A 25168-nucleotide genomic window follows, 5' to 3' on the forward strand; every position below is an offset into this window, starting at 1 on the left:
ACATTATTTAAAAAAAAAATCTATTATCAGTATTATTTCATAATACTGTATGTTATTTAATATTTACCTATTTAAGATTATGGGTTATTTGTTGAAAAATTTAAATATAGCTAATATGTTGTAATAATTATTGTTTGAATATTTGAAATATATTTATATTTAAATATAATATCAGATTATCTATTCATAGTTAGTTACTTATAAAAAGATATTTACTATTTTAGTTAAACTATATTTTTATTTCTTATTGAATAGTTGTTTTTTAATAATTATAAAATTTTATTTTTATTAATCATAATTTGTTGTATAATAATTTTAGTAATTTTTATAAATTACTTTCAAGTATATAATTTTCTATAATAAAAAATGTTTAATCAGTTAATATCTAATATATTAGTTAAAATTATAGATTCAGTGATAACAGTATACACATATACAACTTTACCAATTTATTATTATCTACAAAAGCCATGGATCAGACTCAGCCAATCTGATGAGGAAAAAGCCATACATGAGGATCCACTCGACCCCTACAGTCCGTGGAGACGCATAACTACTGATCCGAAACTCGAGGCCTTTGAAGTGGAATCAGTCGATAGTCTTCTGGAAACGGCTGCAAAAACTAATGGCAAAAACTATGTGATATCAGGCGTTAAAGTTAGCGAAGGCGGCAAATATTTTTACGACTGGTTCACGTATGGAGATGTCATAAAACGTGTCGACAATATAGCCAAAGGTCTACAATTGGTAGGCGTGAGTGCCGGCGATAAAGTGCTCATATTTGCCGAAACACGGCTCGAGTGGATGTTATGCGCTTTTGCTGTCTTCAAATTGGGAGGTGTTGTCACCACTTTGTTTGCACAGTTAGGTATCGATGGCATTATTCATGGAATCAATCAGGTATTTGTTAACAATATATATAAATTACAATAAAATAATAAAATATTTTTTATATATTTTAATTTATAAATATATAAAAAAATAATATAAATAATTGTGTTTTTAAGACCCAAGTGAAGTACGCCATTACAACCAAACAACAGCTCATCAAATTGCGGTCAGTATTGACACAGACGCCGAGTGTCCAGAAGATCATTGACATGGATGGTATGAACATTGGTGACGGCACTGTCGACATTATGTCTCTAAAGCGTGTCGAGACTACCGGTAAAAAATCGGATATTGTATTACCCGAAGTCTCACTTAACAAAAGAGACGATTTAGCACTAATTATGTACACTTCAGGAACAACTGGTACTCCAAAAGGTAAGACTCATTTAGATAGTTCTTATATTTATAAGTCAATTAATATAATAAACAAAACAAAAAATACAACTACAGGTGCAATTGTTACGCACGGGCAGCTCATAGCACAGGCAAAATCAACAATTTGTATTTTTAAAACTGAATTATCAAGAATTCAAAGGCACTGTTACATCGCATATCTACCGTTGGGACATATGTTTGAGTTTACGGCTGAACTGATATTTTTCGGAAGCGGTATTCGTATGGGATATGCCTCAGCACTAACACTGTTCGAAGGAGCGCCAGGTCTGGTGCCGGGAGAGACACCTGATCTCCAACTATTGAAACCGACTATATTTTTGGCGGTTCCTCTCGTTTTGGACAGAATTAGACGGACAGTTACCGAACAGATGGAGGGAAAACCATTAGCAAAAGGAATGTTTAAAACATTACTCGATTATAAAACTAAATGGAGAGCAAAGGGTTACACAACTTTCCTCACAAATCATTTTCTTTGTCGTAAAGCTAAGCAAAAGTTGGGTTCAAATGTTGAAATTATGTTAGTTGGAGGGGCACCGGTAGGTCTTAACAATTTTTTAGATATCAAAATATATATAAATTTATTTTTGTTTAATCCATAGGTATCCTATGAAACCGAAAGACTAATGTCTTTAATATTTGATCTCACACTCATCCAAGGCTACGGAGGTACCGAAGTTTGCGGTGCATCGCATGCCAGAGGAATGCTTGATTTGACACTCGGCCACACGGGTCCTCCGATGTCAGGTTTTAGGGTACGACTCGTTGATTGGACAGACGGCGGATATTCAGTACGTGATAAACCTAACCCGAGGGGTGAAATTGTGATCAATGGCGACTCAGTGGTGTCGGGATATTATATGATGGATAAGGAAACAAACGAAGCATTTTGCTACGAAAACGGAGAAAAATGGTATTATACGGGAGATATTGGAGAGGTATGTATATGTTTGACCAACATTTTTGTGATCATATAAATCATTATATATTTTTTATGCATATCAACGATCAGGTGGACGGCAACGGATATTTCAAAATAATAGACCGCAGAAAGGATTTGTTAAAACTACAAAACGGAGAGTACTATTCATTGGGAAAGATAGAGTCGGCGGTCAAGAGTTGTCCTCTCATTGAAAACATTTGTGTTTACGGCATATCGACTCACGATTATCTCATAGCACTTGTCATACCAAATACCAATGCACTGCAAGGGGTATCTAAAAAGTTATCGTTAAGTGCTTTTAGTTTTGACCAGTTGTGCGACAATAATCGAGTCGAGCGCTCGGTGTTGGACTCAATACGAGAGTATGGTCTCGATAACGGTCTGTCCAAACGGGAATTGCCGACCAAATTGAAATTATGTGCCGACGAGTGGACTACCGATAATGGTTTGTTGACGGCTGCGTTAAAACTCAAACGTACAGCTATTATCCAAAAATATAAATCGGATATTAATCTTATGTTTGATGATATCAATAACAATAACGATAATAATAATAATAATATTTCAAAACATTAAAAGTTAGTATCGAGAAAATTACTCAAACATTTTCATTTTAATACTAATTTTATTTAAATCTCTGCATATAATAATAATAATAAAATATTATCATATTTTGTTGTTGTTGTAATTTGGCGTTAATAACAAAATGTATAATTTGTCTAAATTTTGTTCTTAAGTAAAAAAACAAAAACAATAAACAATTTTTTTCAATTGACAAAAATAATTATTTTGCAAATCTATTTTTAATATATTTAAAATATGTGCTAATAATTATACTGTATATTATGTGTGTGTGTGTGTGTGTGTGTGTGTGTGTTATGTGATAAACATTTGAAATGTTAGATCTCATGCAAATTTAAAACCACAATTTTTATATGTTATATAATACATCATATATTATAAAAAGATTGATATAAATAAATATTTTGCGATAAATTCAAAATCCGATAATTTGCTAATTAAACGCTAAAAATTTTTTAAAACAAAATTTTGTTTGTTTTCCATGTAAGAGATCAAGTATAGCATAAAAATTTCAATTACGATAATAATTTGATAAATAAGACTATTTGTAAAAAACAACATAACAATAACAATAAAATTAATAAATTCATAATGTGTTTGCCAGTTGTTCGTTAAAATAACTTTCAATTTGTGTGTATATATAAAAATATTTAAAAATTACTTAACAATAAATTAATTAATTATAAAATTTGTATTTAACTAAATTAATTCATAATTTCTTTTTGTCCATTAACTAATTTCTCATTTGATCATAAAGTTTTAAATACTAAATCAAACAACAAATGCACTGATGATAATCCATGTGCCTACTATCACATGTCCGTACCAATATACCTGACTATAAATGTGATACCATGTGGGATACTGGAGATGCATGAATGGCATAAAACTATAGCCTAACAGATAAATAGTGTAAATGCGGAATACTATCCATATAAACATTTTGACGAAATATGAATTGAGTAAAGAATCTAATTTCGGCGATTTGTTCCGTTTTTTGGCCACTTTAGCCAATACATCCATTTCCATTTTCATAATCAGAAACTCCATTAGAAAAGTCACATAATAGCCTGTACTAAGTCCGTGCCATATGGCCAGGAATATTAGTGTCAGAGACTGACTGGCCATCCGATTGCCCAAAAACTTAAACCTCTTAAACAAATATTTGGCTGCAAAACTGTTTGTCGACAAATTGAATGACTTAATGACACCATCGAAAGTCGGTGTCGTCTCGAATTTCCAGACGTATATGTTTGCACAGGTATAATAGGACTTGCCGTCCCATGAAATTCCCGATAGTATACATGAGCCCTCCGATATAAGCCAAGAGGCCAAGTATTTAGTCATTCCTATTTTGCATACAATTGCTACGGCAGTTATCTTCCACATAAAATCAGAGCCTTCGAACTCATGGGTCAGTAGGTATTCCTGAGGCCAATAAACACATCCAATCACATAGACATACAGATAGACGAGACCGGCAGCCAATCGTCCCAATGCTGGTACATAACTGTGTGATATATGAGATTCTTGGCTTTTTATGTAAGACATATATTTGTTGTATGATATCAATGGTCCGACCAAAATAGTGTACGGAAAGTAACAGTGACTTAAAAATTCAATTAATGTCGGCACTGTTGGTATAGCTGTGTCCAAATTTAGTAATATCACATCATTTTCCTATTCAATAAATACAATAAATATTAATTAATTTTTGTATAAATGAAAATTGTTTAAAAGATATATGACATATAAAATAATCTGATTATTTTAATGTGTATAAACTTAAATGTTTATATTTCTATCTTAAAACATATTAGTAGATAAAAATTTGTTTATATGTCAATAATTATCGTAAATTTACATAATTTGTATGTTATATATCATGATAATAACTAATTATTATAAACAAAATTTATACGATATATACAATATTGTATAAATATGAAGTACATTATAAATACTATAGTAGTTATAAGAGTATTAATAAATACAGTATTAAACATAACAATTAATTAACAATTATTAACTAATAGTAACTAATAAATCATTTTGATGTAGACGTGGAGTCAATGAAAGTGCACTTAAGATAAAGCAGTTATCGATAAATCATTATTTGAATTAATATTATATATAATAATTGATGACAATATTATCATTGAATTTAATACCTGTTTATGATTATTGTCCGACTTTTTCAACGTTGCGGCGTTTCGTTGGCCATCATAGACGTCAAAAGTGACGGCAATGAGCCGCAGGGTTAGCACACATTGAGGTAATGTCCATCCGATCGTATAAATGGACCCGATCTGAGTGATATGACAACCGTACAATAAATAGACCATCGGTACGACTACATTGATGACCAACGCTGTCCGTATGGGACACCAACGGATAGTGGCGTAACACTGGAGACAGACGGCCAACGAGTGGACTATATTGAGGCCGTTGTTGATCAACACTAATGTCATACCAGAGATCAAGTAATACAAGAGTTTTGTCTGTCGGGAGGCGTCGACCAACAGCTGATTATAGATGACGGCTATCGGATAGGACAACAACAGACACATCATTAGGTACACCGACTCGACCGGCGTTCCCACCGCCGACGCTATCGACGACGTTAACCACGATATCACCATCTTTTTCGGTCACTTATCGGTAACTAATATTGTTTGACACAAACAAATCAATGGACAACTTTTTTTCTGCGGCAGTTATTTAGCAATCGATAAAATTTTTATTAATTATTAATATTTACATAACATTTCACAATATATATGATATGACAACAAAAAAACTATAAATTCAATCAATACTTTTTCAATATAACAAAAAATATTTTTATTTTTTCAATAAAATTATTAATTGATTTATGAGTTAAAAAATTAAAAATCAAGTATTTTTGTTGTATTTTTTTTCCTTCAAACAAATGATTTATAAAAACTAATATTTAAAAAACACACAGAGTTTTGATCAATAAATAAAAGCCATAAATATTGTATTAAAATATAATTATATTGTTTTTAATAATTAAAGTACAGGTTTGTTGTGGACAGTCATACATAATCACAACACAACACAACAGCAACACAAGTGCATACAAGTGCTGTCAAGTCATTAAAAAAATAAATAATTTTTAATATAACTATTTCTGTATGTATTTTGTGATAATTATTATTCTTATAAATAGTGGATATTTATACTCTTTATTAACAAATTGAGTGAAATATGAAAAATGTTTTTAAATATTTAAAATTATTAATGTTGTCATTTTACACACACTGTATGTATATTTTATTAAAATTTATTATTATTTATTTCTATACAAAATTGAATTTATACAGAGTCTGACTGTAATATATATATATATTATTTAGTGTCATCTGTGAACAAAACAAGAGAATTACTTTTTTTAAATATAATTTATTTTTTAATTATAACTTTTTTAATTATAATTAAATAACTAACAATATATTTTAATATACAGTATTACAGTTTATAAATATTTCAAAACATTAAATGTATTGATGTAATTGAAAACTAGTACTACTACTACTACTGTGTGATATTTTAATGAAAATTAATTTATTCATTAAAATGTAATCGGCCAACCATATAAACAAATATTCACTTGTGTACAATACATATTGAAATGTATATTGAATTTTGTTATAATGTTTCAAAAATAATGTCCTTTAAGTTTACAATATCTTTGTTTATCAATTAATGACTTTTATATAAATATAAACTAAATATTTGCTGAATTTAGTGTCTTTAGTACAATAGAGTACAAAATTTTTTTATGTACAGTACTGTATAATTATCAGCTGAAATACATTGATTATACATTTTGTTTAATTAATACTACAGTACAGTATATACTGTATTTCATTATCACTATTACTCTACGGTATAATAATAGTAATATTAGAATAATTAATTTAATACAATACTATGCACTTTATATTTATTGTTTTAGATGTATGTTAGAAATACTTGTCAATAAAATTTATTAAATAACCATGTTAAAAATTACTAAACCTTTTATAAAAAAAATTTAAAAAAAAATTATAAGCATATTTAGTAAATAATGGCATTAATGTACATATTTGCTCATTATTATTATATAATTATAGCATATTACATTTTACAGTACATTGTTTTTAATACTATTTAATTAAAATAATTCAATGCAAATAATCATAGAAAGCAGGCAAAACATTATTATAATTTCAAGTTAATAAGCATGGTGAAATTTGTCAAATTATTTATCATTTATAACGTATTTCATAACTAATATATTCAATGAATATTATTCATTATCGAAAAAACATGATTATCAAGGTTATAGTAATTTGTTTGACTATTAAAAATTGTAAACTGCTTTATATATTTATAAAATTAAATAAAATGCAATAAGTTATAGCCTATAAGACATATACAATTTTTTATGAAACATTCAATTTATGCAAATAATTTGTTTTTTAATTGATTAGATACTGTATTAAAGTTTACATTAATGAATAACATAAAAATGATTATCGATGAAAATGTAATTATTTTATAATTATTATAAATTAAACATAATAACATTAAATTAATACTGTATATTATCGTATTGTAAATGAGAAAATTATATAATAAATATTTACAGTTTATATACTAATTAATCATAAAATTAGTACATTACAGAAATTCAGATAATCTAATCACAATTATATTAATAAAAAATAAATGTTACGGTAATTAAATAATAATCAAATTGTCAATACAATATAATATTTATAATTATAATATTGTCGTACAAAATTAAAATATTTACTACAATTTTAAATTATATTGCTATACAATTTGATCTAAATATTGGCCAAACATTTGGAAAATTATTGTTTAATCACCTAATGATTGGTGAGGAACAAGATATAGGATTTTTTTTTTAATATATAAACTTTACCGATAAATATCCAGTTATTAACGCCTTTAACATTATCGGTATAATTAATAGATCAAAAAAATTATTTAAAAAAAACAAAAATTTCAAATGTCTAAATATGAGAAAAAATACAATGAATATAATATATTTATAAATTCATATCAAATATATTGGAATTATATAATTAAGTATCATTTTTCTCTATATATTTATATAATTTATGAGTAATCTTACAATTATTATAATCAATCTTTGCTCAAATATGCTAAATCAATAATGTACACAATAAATATTTCACATTATTTAGCATATATTAATTAAAAATTTGTTTTCACAACTATATTGATAAATTAATTAATAATTATAAGGAAGATTTATAATAATAATAGATGATTAAAAATAATATTATCAATATATAGTATATTATAATTATATTTATAATATAGTCTACAAAAAATGAATTATTGGTTAGACTTTTGAACTGATTATGAAATAAATTAATATTTGATATAATGGTTGAATAAGTCTAATAAACAGATGAATGATTTAAATGATATTTAAATTCATTTTTGTTTTTTTATGGTTTTGTTTTATTGAGCGCTGTGTTGAACACTCTGATGTCTCATTAGACTGTATTTGCCTGAAAAACAATATAAAGAGATCATTAAATATTGTAATATTACGGTAGTTATGATTAAACTAATTAATTAAAAATATAATTCAAATAAATTACTTGAGAAAAATTTGCCGCAATTTGGAAACTCGCAGACATTAGGATTGACACTGGAGTGCAGCTTCCGGTGCTCAATGAGGTTATATTTGCGGACAAAACTTTTGCCACAATTAGGCCAATCGCATGGAAATCGGCGACCGGTGTGCACATTCTTATGGATATCCAGATGGGGTTTCTTGCGGAACCGTTTGCCACAGTTTTGCCAATCGCAGATATACGGCTTGTCGGCCGCGTAACAGGACTGACACGGCTGTACTGTTTGCTGATATTTGCGACCCTTTCCTGTCAATTATCAATACAATAGTGTTAACAGAAAATTGTAGTCTAAGAGTAATATCATATACTATTTATTAATGAATATTGTTTACAATATATTACTATATTTTTTGGTCAAATTATTGTATTAATTGTTAAATATATGCCAACAAATAGATGACAACCAATAATATCATAATATTAAGACAACATTGTTTTCATCGATAGATCACCAGTACTACAGTACTACTAATACAATGTCGTGGATCTAATCATAATTAGATTAACTAATCATAAATATGATATCATTTATAACATGAGAAAAACATATAAAATATCACTTCAATTGATGACATTTATATCGATATCAATATAATAGTCTTTCATATATCTGTTATCACTAGTCATTGGTATAAACCCTTTGTCGGTAATATCTAATGGTATGTCAATAAGTGAAGACAACATTGATGTATGATATATGATATGATAGTTGGCACCGGTATCTCACCTGTCTGTCCATTTTGGTTGACAATAGTGTCATTCAATTGCATCATAATTTGTTTATATCTGTCGCACTCTAATTTGATTTCTTTGATTTGTTGCTTCAATTTATCGCATTCAGTGTTCTTCGCCGACAACTTCCTCCTCAGCTGTTCGTTGTCTGCATTCAGACCATCGATCTGTTGCTTCAGCGACTGTGACTCCGATATGGCATTACTGGTGCCCAACACATACATCATTGACGAGTTTGCGTTCATCATCTGCGGTAACGGGTGTTGTGTAGCGCGAGCCGAGAGATAGTGAGAGCACCGGGAGGTCAGTCACGTGATAATAAAGTTTATGTATTGAATGCACTGATTATAAGTGTTTTTAAAAACAAACCCCAAATATAATGAGTCACTTAATAACTGTTTACTATAAAAGCCATTCAATTATATACAGAGCACTACAAAGGCATCGATAAGTTTATCATATAATATATGCATTGGTTTTAGTATTACTACTATTAGTGAGCATCCAATCGATGGGCACTTAACTCGTTATAAAGCATTGGTGCCCATCATTGGACAGGTAGTGGTGGGTGTGGCCATACATATTGACCCATACTATACAAAACTAGCGGTTAAAACAATTTTATACAATATATTAGAAATTATTCAATTTTCTAAATTATCTAAATATTTATTAAATTATTAGTTTAAAAGTTATAAAATCAAAATAAATCGTTAAAGTGTTAAAGTTATTAAAATTTAATACATTTTTTTTCATTAAATTTTTTTTAAATACACTAACCAAGTTAAAAAATAATAATTACGTAATTTATGAATAGCCCATAAGTAATAATGTACATGTGTGTAAATTAATACTAAATTTATATTATAGAAATATGACCATGGCGCTAAATTTAATTTTATATTACAATTAAATAAATCTTTTCAATGACTGTACAAATAATTTTTTTAGCGATGATTTTTAAAAAGCTATTTATTTACATGAATATAGTTTATTATTATCATCTAAAAATTGTACTAATTAATATTCCTAATTATATAATAAAAAGTATCAAGCATAATATTAAATATATAAATAAATTAACTTATTTAATTAAAAAATAAATAATAAAATTTAAAATTGCAACATTCAATAGAATTTAAATTTTAAAAATGTAATAATAATTTTCTATAATGTATTTAATTATTAATTTTTTATTTTTCTAATAAATGCTAAAAAGTTAAGCCATATTGAAGTCAATGATATGTCGATTAAGTATCGCGTGTTTGACTGACTCAATGATAAATCGCATATTTTCTGTGTCCGTAACGCACGTGTAGTGACTGAATATGTCTTTATCGGTGTTGAGAGACACATACATCTTGAGTACGAACTCACGCGCTTTGCGTGCATTTCTGATCGGTCCGTCGTATTCGGGAAAGTAGTCGATGAGATGCGAACTCTGGATCTTCTCTTCGAACAAGTCTTTCTTATTGAGGAACAGTATGATCGACGACTCGGCAAACCATTCGCAAGATATGATGGTATGGAAGAGTGCCTGCGATTCTTCCATACGATTTTGGACACAGTTTTGCTGACACTCGTACAGTGTCTGGTCGTACTCATTGAGTGCCGCCAAGAATATGATTGATGTGACGCTTTCGAAACAGTGGATCCATTTGCGGCGCTCCGATCGTTGTCCACCCACGTCGACCACCCGAAACCTTATGCTACTGATCTCAAACATGTATTCATTGATTCCGGTGGTCGGTATACGGACACGTAGTATGTCCTCACGGGTGGGAATGTAGTCCGGTGTGGAAAGTCGGTCAATAGAGTCGAAGTAATATTTAGCCGAATCACTTAATTGGTACTCATTTCGTCGGACAAAACACTTTTGGATACCCGAGTCGAACCACAGTTCCTTAATGGCTGTCACCAATTGGTCGGTCATTACAACCCTGTGCTGTGCATTATAGTCGACATAAATATTATCAATAAATTCCGAGTTTGTTATGTTGTAATTGTATTCATATTTTATATTCAATGTATTCATTGCTTTAATAATGGTTTGAATAGCGATAACAATGTTGTGATACACGTATTGAATATAACTTTTTCGTTCGCATTCATTATAATCGCTATTATGAATGATTCGCATTTGTTTAACAAAAGTACTTTTACCCGACTCTCCCGTTCCCAGTAATAGTAGTTTAATTTCACGCCTGGCCTCTCGCTTATCCCTTTTGATGGTCTCATTGATTCTTTGGTTGATTTTTTTCTGTTCCTTTTCCAGTGAAAAGTCTTCACCGCATTTTCTGATACAATACATCTATAGATACTTTAGTTCAATAGTTTGCCAATAAAATTAACAATTAATTGTTATATAATATATTCAAAGAAATTTTATAAATGTTAAATTGATATGTAAAATGTATAAATGATAAACTTTTATTGTAAATTATTAATATTTTATAAAACAACTTTTTTTAATACACTAAATTAGTTTAAATATATTTTGTAAATTGATTAATTTGATTTAGTATATAAACAGTATAATAATAAAAGTATATAAAAGTATTATAAATAGTATAACAATAAATATGTTGTTTTAATATTTTCATTATACAGAATTTACACACAGAATAATCAAGAATTTGTTAATTATATCACATATGACTTATGGTTAACACAACTTATAAAATAACATATACTGTACACTGATATTTAAAATCTCAACAATTATTGATAAGAGAGAGAAATTTCATTTATACAGTAAATTGAAATTTATTTCACTTGACTATAGCAATAATTAATATCATTATTATTATTAATGTTTTTTAAGTGCTTAAAAAAAGTGTACACATCAAAAGTGAAACACATAACTTGTACAGTATATGCCTGTATTATAATATGATATACTGTACATACAGTTATAAATCTATGAAATATTTGTTGGTATTAAGCCTTAAAGCAAATGTAAAGCCCCGGCAATGGTTGTTATGATTGAGGAAAGATTATACGATAAAATATTTTTGTTGTTTTTATTTTCATGTTTTACACTTCAAACACAACACAAACAAATGAAATGCAATATACAGTAAATGATTATAAGGTATGTGTTTATGAGCTCTTGATTTATCCCAAATACTTGTTTTAAGAGCCCTTTAATGAGTTTTGATAGGAATTTATGAGAGCATATTATACAGTATATAACAATAGTTTTCGCCCACAAATATCCAATAAAACTGTTTATTTTATTAATAAATAGTAGTTTACAATCAAAGTATAGAATTTTGTGAAAAATTTTTGTTTAACTCATTATTAACACCATTAACACACATTTTTATTGTTAATATTACGTTATTATTATTATTATTATTTCACTGTCATTAATAATAGACATTATATTTATAATCATTGGTAACTCCAGCTGACATTGCTATGTATAATAATCACATACAGTATGATAGCTCGTACAACAAAAATTTAAAAGTTTACACAAACTTGAAATTTATTGCAATTATAATAATAATAATTAATTTTGTTTTCATTTATACTGTATTATCAGAGTATAATAATAGCAAATACATTATATACAATACAGTATAGTAGACATCAATAATTTTAAACTACACATAACTGTGGCGTAAAATTCCTATGTGTGCCATATGTTTCTCAATTGAGATACGAAATAGACATTTATAAACATTTATTTTCCGACAAATTGTTGTTTATTTCTTGTTTATATATTTAAAATATTAGATCTAAGTTAGATCTCATCTTAAAACTGCTACACCGTATATATAATATTTTATCATCTATTTATATATATATAATATTGAATATATACTGTATTTTTGAAAATTATATGAATAAGAAAAATTTTAATACAAATTTGAATAATTTAATTTATATATACAAAAACATGAAACATTTTTCAATTTATTAAATTAATAACTATTCAAGGCTATAATAGCAATTTGAAGACATTTATTATTATGATTTAAATTTTTATAAATAAACAACTTGTCATCAAAATTTATTTACATAATTTACAATAAATCAAAATTTGTGAGGGATATAAAATAAACAATATAAAATAAAATGACAAAAAATATTTGTTATTTTTTAAATAATTGTTAAAAAAATACTTATATTGCAATATACAGTAATGTATCAAAAATATGCAATAAGTATTACCGGTAATAGGATATTAACATAAATTCATATTTAAGATATTTTTTAATAAATGCAAAAAAATGTGTATTATGCATATTATAGATACTATAGATAAAATGAAATAAAATAATATTTAGCTATAATATTATATAATGATAACTACAGTATAAATTATACTGTATAATTCAGTTTGTGACTCAAATTACTAATATCAATATTAAAATAAAATTGAATTTAATAAAATAATTTTATTATAATAATACAATATCAAATAATATTCAAACAATATTAAATTAATATATAAATAAAGACATGAAAAATAAGTAAAGAAAATTTCTATATTAATCATTTATAAAATAAACATATTATATACAAATAAAATTAAAAAATTATTTTATATTATAATAAATATATGAATCTTAAATAAATGAAACAATAATAATATTTTTAATTATCATCATTTTCAATTATTTTCAATAAGATAATGATAATTTGAATGCGCGTGAAAATAACAAATTTTTTAATTTAACTCATAATCTATAGTATTATATTAAATTAAATGACAGTTGAGTGTCAAGAAATTAATTGATAGACTCTTCAAAAAACAAAAAAAAAATGTTTTTAAGACCTATAGTGACCATTGTGTCAAACAAACAGCTAAAATATATTGAAAAGCATTTGTATTTGAGTGATAGTAGGGCTGCATTGGATGAGTTGGAGCTCAAGAACTATAACATTGAGCGCATCATCTATTTATGTCCGGAAGACGACAAAGATTTACCTCATTTTTCTGGCATTTATTACATGCGTTTGACTCTCAATTGGCAACCGTTTGAACAGATTATCACATACTTTGGTTACGTTCATCAATACATACGAGAGGCGCAAACTTTTGAAGAAAATCTATTGATCTGTTGTCCCGACGGCCAGACATGGAGTGCAGCCATTTGTGTCGCTTTTCTTATGAAACGATACAATCTTTCGACCGACGGAGCAGTTGCCACACTAATGGACTGTAAATCAGATGTTAATTTGAATCAATTTCGGCTTCAACTGAACTTATGGCAATACACGGGACATACTATCAGAGCTGATAACACATGTATCCGACAGTATATCTTTGATCGTCTCATCGATAGAGTGAAAACTGCTCTTCCGTTGCCATCATTTGGTGGTCTATCGCTCACCAATAGTATGACTATTAGAAAAGCGTTGACATTCATGAAGTTGTTGAATGAGAAGGATTTCCAACAACGCCTGATAAAAATATTTCTTCATTATTTAAGAATCATTGGATTCATTGAAGACATGGATCCCAACTTCAAACTGGAACCGATTATATCGTGCAAAACATGCGGCTCTGTATTGGTGTGTCGGTCACAGATTTTAACTGCGGGCGGAACGGATGATCTCAGTATTCATTGTTCAGATATTTATGTTGAACTGACCCAATGGATCGCCATATCTATGCTTAAAAATATCGCTAACGATATCACTGGCCAATTGCTTTGTCCGAATTGTAACCAACAGGTGGGCGACTATGACTGGTGTCGCGATGTTGACAGTTATTGTCGCTGTCGGCGACACTTTGCCATAAAACGATTTCAGTTCTTCCGAATTACTGACACCAACGTCAATGTGTTACCATCGATGGTCAATCAATATCGAGATAAACATCCCAAGTGATCATCGCATTTATATATCATTTTATATTTTAATATTTATTGTATTTATAAATAAATAAATTTTATTTTATTTTTCAGTTATTTTATAATTTGCTCATACAAAAATAACTATTAATGTTTCTAAATCTAGATCTAAAATTATTATTAATATATTATCAATATTATTCTTAATAATTTAAAAATTATTATTTTAGTTATACAGTATAATACTGTATAATATAAAGCTATTTATATGTATTTTATTGTTTTAAAATTTCCTTTTATTTTAAGTTTTAAAATTTATAATATACTAATATACCGGTATCAGACTTTATAATTAAATTCATGAAAAAATCTGTATTATGTTGTTTATTAAATTTTTGTAATACAATAATCATAATTTTGATAATATTAAATGTTTACGATATAATTAAAAAATGCTTATTAATTTTTGTTTATTTTTTATAACAATTATACTGTACTTTACTAAAATAATTTTCTAAATATATAATATTTAATTATACAGTATTTAGATGTTCAGTCATATGATTCAATTTAATACAATATTGCATTGCATTATATTATTATATATTTAAATTCATGATTATTCTTTAGTTTTTATTTTGTACTCTCTCTCTCTCTCTCTCTCTCTCTCTCTCTCTCTCTCTCTCTCTCAATGTAATTATACAAAGTAAATAAATATCTACTGATTAATTGATTTAGTATAAATGATTTTTAATTTAACAAGTATTGTATATATATAAGATTGATTTTTTTAAATATAAAAACTTGTATTATAGTTAAAATATAAAATATTTGATAATAAAATTACAGTAATTTAATTCTTTTGATTTTTTTATTGTAATTGTTATATCATTATCACTTAGTTTTCAAAGTCTTATATTTAATATATTCATAACTATGGTTGTTAGTGTTGTAATGTTTATGTAATTTGTTAATGTAAATTATGGTAAAATTAAATTGGAAAATAAATTTATTAACCCTACTCATAACAATAAAATTATTTGATTATTATTATATGATTATTACATATAGATTATTAAATAAAGTATTAGTTATACCACTACATTATAAACGATAGACTATTTTTATTTCTATTTTGATATAAAAATATATGATAATTATATTACACTTTTATACATTTGATTGAATTGTTTTTATCAGTAAATATAAAACTATTTTATTGTTAAGACAACAACACTTGTATTGTTAATAAAACTTTATATTTTTGCTATTAATGTAATTTTCTTGACTTTCAGTTATAACCATTTACATTAAAAACTAAAATGTCTAATAATTTATTAGATTTATATATTTTTTGTCTATTTTTGATAAATTGTGCAAAATAAACATTACATTACTTTGTAAATCACTAGATTTATTAAATTATAGTTATAAAAAATTATTTAATTTAAAATTATTTTTTATTAACTGTTATAAATAATAATACAATACTTGTGCGACACCAACATTTAGATTGATTGTGAAAATCATTTAATTGGTATTTAATCACCATTTTATATAATAAAATAATTATGCATTATGTTTAATATACGTAATAAATTAATCACTGACTGAAAAAAGTAAAAATAATTATAAATTATAAATCTATCTTGTTAGATATTATTTTTTTTATCGGTGTTTATTAAAAATTAATATTTGTTTAATAAAAATATAAAATACAATCGAAATTTTGTGAAATATAAAAAATGAATTTTATATAATTAGTTAATAATAATAATAATGGTAATAATAATATATTTATATAGATAAATAAGCAAGATCATTTATCATAATTTTATTCTAATTTAAAAAAAATATATTACATATATAAGAATAATGGATTGCTTTAAAAATTGTGGTCAAAACTTGGGTTCAAACAATGAACAGAAAAAAATCAATAAAATGATTGAACAGCGATTAAAAAGAGACGAAAAGTCTGCCAGACATGAACTCAAACTACTATTGTTGGGAACGGGAGAGTCCGGTAAAAGTACTTTTGTTAAACAAATGCGAATCATTCATAACAGAGATTATAATGAATTAGAAAAGAGAGGATTCATTGATTATGTCTACCATAACATAATAGTCGCCATACAGACCATTATCAATGCTATGAGTGATTTAGACATCAAATATGATAACGACATCAACGTTATGAACGCAAACTATTTGATGACAATTAATGTTGACTATAATAGCAATCGTGTGTCCAAACTGTCGCCCGAAGTGGTGAAAGCCATCAGAGAGTTATGGCTGGACTTTGGGATTCAGACGTGTTATAACCGGAAAAATGAGTATCAATTAAGCGATTCGGCAAAGTATTACTTTGACTCAGTTGACAGACTCTCATCACCCGATTATATTCCCACCCGAGAGGACATACTCCGTGTCCGTATACCGACCACTGGTATCAATGAATACACTTTCGACTTGAATGTCGTTCGCTTTCGTGTCGTTGATGTCGGTGGTCAGCGATCAGAGCGCCGCAAATGGATCCACTGTTTCGAAAGCGTCACATCAATCATATTCTTGGCGGCACTCAATGAGTACGACCAGACACTGTACGAGTGTCAACAAAACTGTGTCCAAAATCGTATGGAAGAATCACAAAAGCTGTTCCAAGTGATCATCACATGCGAGTATTTCTTCAAATCTTCAGTCATACTGTTTCTCAACAAAAAAGATTTGTTCGAAGAGAAGATCCAATACTCACATCTCGTCGATTACTTTCCCGAATACGACGGTCCGGTCAAGAATGCCCAGACGGCCGGCGAATTCATACTCAATGAGTACAACAATTTGAATCAATTTGCAGACAAAGAGATCTATAGTCACTTCACGTGTGCCACCGATACTGAAAACATACGACTCGTGTTTAACGCCGTCAAACATACCATTCTTCAGATACATCTCACGGATTTTATGTTGGCTTAGCTTTTAATAAATGATATCATATTATATCATATATTGAATTACAGATTTTATCATTATTTTTATTTTATATTATTATTGTTAAGTTCTTTTTAATAATTATTAGAGCATTTAATTTAAGTACAGTATCTATATATAATAGTTTTTTAAAAATTTATTCACTAAAAAATTACAAAAGAAATTGACTAAAAATTACTAAAAAGTTATTCAGACAACTATTTAGACACAAAAAATTGTTACAAAAACATAAAATATGAAAATGTAGAAAATTATTAAAAAAAATTAGTTATAGTTAAAAAAATTGCTAAATGTTTGTTTGTGATATAATTCTATGCATAATTAATAAGAACATATCCAGTATATATAAAAATAGAAATATTAAATAACTTAAATTAGATGCTTTAATAATTAGATATAGTATTTAATTGTTTTTCTATTTTATAATAATAATAATAATTTAATAATTATGTTTCGAAATATTTATACATTTATGAGAATCTAGAAATATTAATATAAATATTTTAAAATGTATATAATTTTTTTTTATTAATATATTATACAGTAAACAAATTATAATTACTTACTGTATATTTGTAAAAAATATTATAAACTTCAATTAAATTCACAAATATTAATTATAAATATATTAATTTTATTTTATATCAATTTTACAATTATAATACTGTATTTATATATATTTACTATACTCTATATTACAACAATAGATAAAATGTTTGGTAATAACAATGTTTATAAATGTATGAATTATTATAAATGTTTAAATATCTTATCAATAAAAAAATGCTCAGAAAATTTAACTCAAACAGCATTTATATAATTTATTTTTTAGGAAAATAATATTATAATTACTATAATTGGTAACAAGTCTTAACAAAATTACTGGTAAATGAAAAACTAAAATATATTTATAGTCGCATTAATATCAAAATTTGCTAAATATTATAAAAGTCAATGAAAAATAACATACAGTATTGAGTTAGATATTGATATACAGTTAACAGAGTTAATACACAAATGTTAATACAATATATTTTAGTTATAATATGAAATCTATAAATTAATATCATATATCATATATTTTTAATTTTTTTATATTTTTTAAAAAAACTAGACACAAAAAAAGTTTAGTCAAAACAATGTGTAGATAATTACTAACAAAAAAATATGAAATAAACAAAACTGAATAAAACTAACTCAAAGAGACAATAAAAGAGATGAATCCACCACTTCTTTCATCATTACAATCGATTGGATCTCGACTTTGGCTGACGTTTATTATCATCACTCGATTCGGAACTATTCGCTTGCAATCGTTTCGATGATCTTTTGGACGATCGGCGGTCAGTAGGAGACAAACTGCCACAACTCGAGCTTGAGTTCGAATATCGGCGATCACGACGATAGCGACCAAAACGGTCACTACTGGATGATACGCGACGATCACCGCCAGCGACGCGCTCTCTGGAGTTTACACGTGAAGACCTTTTGCCATCAGTTTGAAAGTGACGTCTCTGTGCTGGCGATCGGCTCCGACTTCGGTGTCTTCGTTTCGCACCAGTGGCCAACTCAACGGTCAAAAAGCGACCATCAAATCGTGAATTGTTCATACGTTCAACAGCCAAACGAGCCCCGTCTCGGTGGTCATACATAACAAAACCAAATCCCGGCGGATTAGTGGCCAACCAGACGTTTGTGACGTCACCGAAACGGCTGAACGCGTGACGGATATCATCACGACTTGTATTTCGATTCAAATTACCGACAAATACTTTGCAGCCTTCGGGACATTCGTTTCGGTAACGGTTAGACATTTGGTCAGTCAAACTAGTGGTCAAATCTCCGAGTGATCAACAAAATGATTGATTGATTGATTGATTCAAAGCAAACAAAAAACAATAAATGATTTTCAATACAGAAATCAATGAATTATTAATACTATTAATCGTCTGATGTTTTGATTGAATATCGTTTTCCAATGAATTCAATACACAATATATTTATTTATACACAATATTATTGTACACAATGTTAGCCCACTTTAAAGCAATGCATTTGAATCATACATACATACCATACATATTATATCCATATAATGACTCATTTTTCTTTGTCTAATAATATTAAACATTAATATTTAGTTTTATAATTAAAATGACATTAATCTACATTTCAAACAGAAATTATAAAATAGTATTTAATGGACAACTATTATAATAAATAACTAATTAATTAAAATATAGATTTAAAATTAGTATTTATAACGGATGTTTGAATTGAATAAAAAAAACATATATATTGTCAATAGTAATGTAAATTAAATTGAGATTAACTGAGATTAAAATTATATAATAAAAACTTTTTTTTTGTTAATTAGAAACTAACCAAAAAAATATAAAAACTAAATTTATAGTTAAATACTGTATTTATCAATTATCATCATTGGTTTGAATGTTAAAAATGTAATTATTTACTGACTAAACAATTAATTGGATAACTCTGTGATAGTAACCTCTGAAGAGTTGACAATTGTTTTCTCAAAAAAATGACCACAAATTGCAAACATATTGCGACTAATTTATCGGCATTTCAACAAAAATCACTTTAAAATGTTAGAAAAGCATACATACTGTGTATACAAAACAGTCACTTAAATAGTTTACCGCATAAGTAGTTTACCGATAAATACTACTATTAATAATATTATAATTTATTATAAAGAGTTTAAAGACAAGAAGAGTATCTTTCCCAACGATTAGAGAACTGGACTAATGTTGTGATTCAGATAAAAGACTGATACTATCGGTCACACGAGGCATACTATTGACCAGTAATATATAAATTATTTATTAAGCAATTAGTAAATTATTTATTGATCAAATGTATGATAATTTATCATTTGATACTTTAATTAATCTCAAAGTCAAACAACTCATTAGTCATTTCACCCAAAAGTTACATTCAATTGACGAACATTTTGTTCATCAAATTTCATGACCGGAGGGTAATTGCCTTTAAAACACCAATTTTTAGCAATTTTGTTGATTTGATTTCCTCTTATAAGCAAATGAATGGCGTAATACTCCGTCTTCCAGTTCTTGTAGTAGATTCTGAAAACTTTGGGACAATCTACTGCTCCGTTGGCACCAAATAGGCCCAAAACTCGATGAATTAGTTCCGGTTGTTTCCAGAGATAAGTTTTGGTGGTTTTGTCAATAAAATACCATTTATTTGAGTCATATTTATAATATGAATTCATCATTAGTTTCAAAACCCGTGTGTTTTTGTAAGCAATTAATGTTTGACTTCCAAAAGCTTGTTTTAAATCCCAATTTATAGTCATTTCATATTTGCGAAAAACATCCAATGATTGTACGACATATCTCTACCCAAATAAATGCCCCCAAATTCTATCAATAATTTAATTCTCATAATATCCGATGCGTGCCATTCAATCCATTTAATATTTAATTTTTTACCAAATTTTTCTGTCGGTTTGTCTACATATATGACAATTACTTTAGTGTTGACTTTATCGGCAACTTTGAGAACCCGTTGGAAGTATTGACCACTGATTTGATGACAATCGCAGTGAATGTAAATGATTTCTGGTCTTTGATTCTTCAGTACTGATAATATGGATATAAAGTGCGCGAACTCTATCTCATGGATTGTGAACAACACGTAGTGAACAATATTTGGTACAATTAGTTGTGGATAACCAGTGATGTTGTGTTCAAATGTCATTTCATCCATAGATTGACTTATTTGTGGACATTGATTAAGTTCATCACTATATTTGTTTGATTTTTGATTTATAAATAATAGAAAACCAATGTTTACTAATGCCAACAATAAAAAAAGCCAATTTGTGATTACCTGTTTGTGACATTGTGTCTTATATTATTAAGAAATAATACATCGATTTAAAAAAAAATTATATTGGATTTTTAATTATAATAATAAAAATTTAAATAAAATTTTAAACATCACATTTGCTATATTTTATAAAATAAATTTATAAAATTACAACTTTTATAATAGTTAGTATTAATTCAATATTATTGTATCAATTTTAATTGTGTATTCTTCAAAATTATTTTAGTTATAATAATTTTATTTTCTAGAATTAACTATAAAACTTTTTTTTAAATATTTTATAGCAAATTCATTTCGTATATTTTCTTTAAACAAAATTTGACAATTAATGTTTAATGACAATTAAATTTTAATTATATTTACTGTATTTTGTGTACTACAAGTACAGTATATGTACTTTAGTTTATATTAAATTACACTAATGTAATGACAAGAATATTGAACAATTCAAAAAAATAAATTATATTTAAAATATAAATTAATTAATATTTAATGTATAGTTAGTAACCAGGGTTGCCTACCTCTACCCCCTCAGATCGCAACCTTGTTTTCTTCTGTTAAAAAGTTAATATTTTTTTTAAAAAAAAAGAAAGATTATTATTTTATTAAATTATTTAATGTAATTTTAATGTAATGCAATATATAGTTAAAAACAATATGTAGATTATTATTTCGTATAATTTATTAAATTATAAATTATAATTTTCTAAACATTAAATTATCAAAAATCATTGTTAATATAATAAATAATTCATAAAATTTATAATTAATATTTTCATTAGTCAATTAAGTCACATAATGTAAACTACTTTTTGTGTTAATTAATTTGTCATGTGATGTTACATAATTTTTATAAATTTTAAACTCCCCGACCGTTACAATATATATATAATAATTATTGATAATTTTATGTAAATGTTTGAGGAGCAGATCCATACTTCCCTAAAAACATCTATTGATAATTATAATGTCACCAAAAAATTAGATGACAATTGATATAAGGGACGGTAAAATTGTTTTAGAGGTAAGTTTTTTTTGTATACCTCCCATTATAAACAAAATTAATTTTATTTGCTAACTATAAAAATATTAATCCGATTGATCTAAAATTTAGTATATTTATATAAAATTATAATATATAGTAAAATATATCAATTAAAATATCAATTTCCAAAATTTGCTTAACCTCGCTTGATACATTAGAGTTTAATATTAAATTTAAAATTTACAAAATAGTATAAAATATTGTATATTCTATTGTAATTTTGATATAATTTTTTAAAAAAAGTTAAATTAATTATTACACTAAATTATCGCAAATAACTTTAAAATAAAACATATTTAAAAAACATTTATTATTGAAAATGATTTTTTTAATAAACGTTAAACATTATCATTAAAAATATATTTTTATTAGTTATATAAAAAATAATAATTAATAATTAATTTATTGAAAAATAAAATATAATATAAATCAAACATTAGCTTCAAATTCAAACAATTCTTTTGTCATCACAAATTAGTAATTTATTTATTGACTTAAAATATAATATACTTTACGATAAATCACTTAATTTCAAAATCTAACAGTTCAGTAACCATTTCACCGAAAGTCACATTCAATTGTCGCACATTTTGTTCATCAAATTTCATGGAAAGACTGGTGAATTGTTCCCAAAACACCAGTCTTTCCATGAAATTTCATTTCCTCTTAAATTCATGTGAATGGCGTAAAATTCTGTCTTCCAGTTCTTGTAGTAGATTCTGAAAACTTTGGGACAAACTAGTGGTCCGTCGGCACCAAATCCGCCTAAAACTCGATGAATTAGTTCCGGTTGTTTCCAGAGATATGTTTTGGTGGGATATTCGCCAATAAAATACCATTGATTTGAGTTATAGTTATGAAATGAGTTTAATATTAATTTCAAAAACCGTGCGTTTTTGTGAGCAATGATTGTTTGAATCGCTAAATATTGATTTAAATCCCAATTAAGAGTCATTTCATATTTACGAAAAACATCCAATGATTTTACGACATATACATCTCTATCCAAATAAATGCCCCCAAACTCTATCAATACTTTAATTCTTGTAATATCCGATGCGTGCCATTCAATCCAATTTAATTTTTTACCAAATATTTCCGTAAGTTTGTCCACATATCTGACAATAACTTTAGTGTTGACTTTATCGGCCACTTTGAGAACCCGTTGGAAGTATTGACCACTGATTTGATGACAATCGCAGTGAATGTAAATGATTTCTGGTCTTTGATTCTTCAGTACTGATAATATGGATATAAAGTGCGCGAACTCTATCTCATGGATTGTGAACAACACGTAGTGAACAATATTTGGTACAATTAGTTGTGGATAACCAGTGATGTTGTGTTCAAATGTCATTTCATCCATAGATTGACTTATTTGTGAACATTGTTTAAGTTCTTCACTAAATTTGTTTGATTCTTGATTTATAAATAGGAAAAAACCAATACTTATTAATGCCAACAAAAATAATAGACATTTTTTAACAAATATCATTATTCATAAATTTAATAAAAGTAAATAATTTTTATTAAAAAATTTATCATTAAAATTATTAGTTTATAAATTTTAATTAAAACGCGTGATGTTTGTTCTATTATCCTAAATAACATATCATTTATTAATAATAAATTATTATTTAGTACAATATGTAAAAGCTTTAGATTTTTATTATTTTAAGTAAAGTATTAGTGATTTCTGAAAAATAATGCAAAATAAAATAATGTCATTTGATATAATATATACAGTAGTTTATGCAATAGATTATAAAACATTTATATTTATTTAAAAAAAACATTTTATTTGTTTTTAAAAATAAAAAGTATTTTTAGTAAATTTATTTTATCATCATAATTTTTCAAAAATAATTTTGTTATAATAATTTTAATTTTAATAGTTTCCTAATTTTAATTATCTTATAGAAAATTGTGTTTAATTTATGAATTTGTTATTGTATTAATTTGGATTTAATAACAGGAAATATTATCAAATTTATGTTCACTAGTCTATAAAATACAATCAAACATAAATAAATATTGATTTTAGAAAAATATTTTTTAATTCAATAAATTTATTATAAAATTATAAACAGTATTAATAATTAGATTTAATGTAAGCAAAATTTGTTGTCATAACTTATAGTATGTTATACTATAGGAAATAGATGTCAGATATATTTAATAATCTATATAACATCTATAA

General features: G+C 26.4%; 8 protein-coding genes across 8 annotated transcripts; 3 read left to right on the forward strand and 5 right to left on the reverse strand.

Moving 5' to 3' along the window:
• The first annotated feature begins 79 nt into the window (after nt 1–79).
• LOC128962357 (long-chain-fatty-acid--CoA ligase 4-like) lies at nt 80–2803 on the forward strand. Its single transcript, XM_054308731.1, has 6 exons — nt 80–83; nt 410–900; nt 1008–1266; nt 1342–1823; nt 1887–2222; nt 2297–2803. The coding sequence occupies exons 1-6, from the start codon at nt 80–82 to the stop codon at nt 2801–2803; spliced, it is 2079 nt and encodes a 692-aa protein (XP_054164706.1).
• A 655-nt stretch (nt 2804–3458) lies between these two features.
• LOC128962209 (lysophospholipid acyltransferase 5-like) lies at nt 3459–5593 on the reverse strand. The gene is made up of 2 exons (XM_054308564.1): nt 4981–5593; nt 3459–4489 (listed from the first exon to the last, which is right to left on the reverse strand). The coding sequence occupies exons 1-2, from the start codon at nt 5449–5451 to the stop codon at nt 3581–3583; spliced, it is 1380 nt and encodes a 459-aa protein (XP_054164539.1). The 5' UTR covers nt 5452–5593; the 3' UTR covers nt 3459–3580.
• A 2729-nt stretch (nt 5594–8322) lies between these two features.
• On the reverse strand, nt 8323–9732 carry LOC128962512 (zinc finger protein 382-like). Its single transcript, XM_054308887.1, has 3 exons — nt 9242–9732; nt 8479–8760; nt 8323–8385 (listed from the first exon to the last, which is right to left on the reverse strand). The coding sequence occupies exons 1-3, from the start codon at nt 9492–9494 to the stop codon at nt 8336–8338; spliced, it is 585 nt and encodes a 194-aa protein (XP_054164862.1). The 5' UTR covers nt 9495–9732; the 3' UTR covers nt 8323–8335.
• A 733-nt stretch (nt 9733–10465) lies between these two features.
• LOC128962599 (guanine nucleotide-binding protein subunit alpha-11-like) lies at nt 10466–11557 on the reverse strand. The gene has a single exon (XM_054308981.1). The coding sequence runs from the start codon at nt 11555–11557 to the stop codon at nt 10466–10468; it is 1092 nt and encodes a 363-aa protein (XP_054164956.1).
• A 2465-nt stretch (nt 11558–14022) lies between these two features.
• Nucleotides 14023–15093, forward strand: LOC128962358 (dual specificity protein phosphatase 12-like). The gene has a single exon (XM_054308732.1). It carries the CDS (start codon nt 14023–14025, stop codon nt 15091–15093), a length of 1071 nt encoding a protein of 356 aa, XP_054164707.1.
• A 1838-nt stretch (nt 15094–16931) lies between these two features.
• Nucleotides 16932–18029, forward strand: LOC128962608 (guanine nucleotide-binding protein subunit alpha-14-like). The gene has a single exon (XM_054308990.1). It carries the CDS (start codon nt 16932–16934, stop codon nt 18027–18029), a length of 1098 nt encoding a protein of 365 aa, XP_054164965.1.
• Nucleotides 18030–19187: 1158 nt separating this feature from the next.
• LOC128962303 (serine/arginine-rich splicing factor 3-like) lies at nt 19188–20078 on the reverse strand. The gene has a single exon (XM_054308676.1). It carries the CDS (start codon nt 19856–19858, stop codon nt 19286–19288), a length of 573 nt encoding a protein of 190 aa, XP_054164651.1. The 5' UTR covers nt 19859–20078; the 3' UTR covers nt 19188–19285.
• A 3494-nt stretch (nt 20079–23572) lies between these two features.
• Nucleotides 23573–24334, reverse strand: LOC128962359 (uncharacterized). The gene has a single exon (XM_054308733.1). The coding sequence runs from the start codon at nt 24332–24334 to the stop codon at nt 23573–23575; it is 762 nt and encodes a 253-aa protein (XP_054164708.1).
• Nucleotides 24335–25168: the final 834 nt, after the last annotated feature.

The sequence above is a fragment of the Oppia nitens genome, unplaced genomic scaffold (assembly GCF_028296485.1).
Source record: "Oppia nitens isolate AA-2021 unplaced genomic scaffold, nextdenovo-longstitch-racon4-pilon3 scaffold6_pilon_pilon_pilon, whole genome shotgun sequence".
NCBI lineage: Eukaryota > Metazoa > Arthropoda > Arachnida > Sarcoptiformes > Oppiidae > Oppia > Oppia nitens.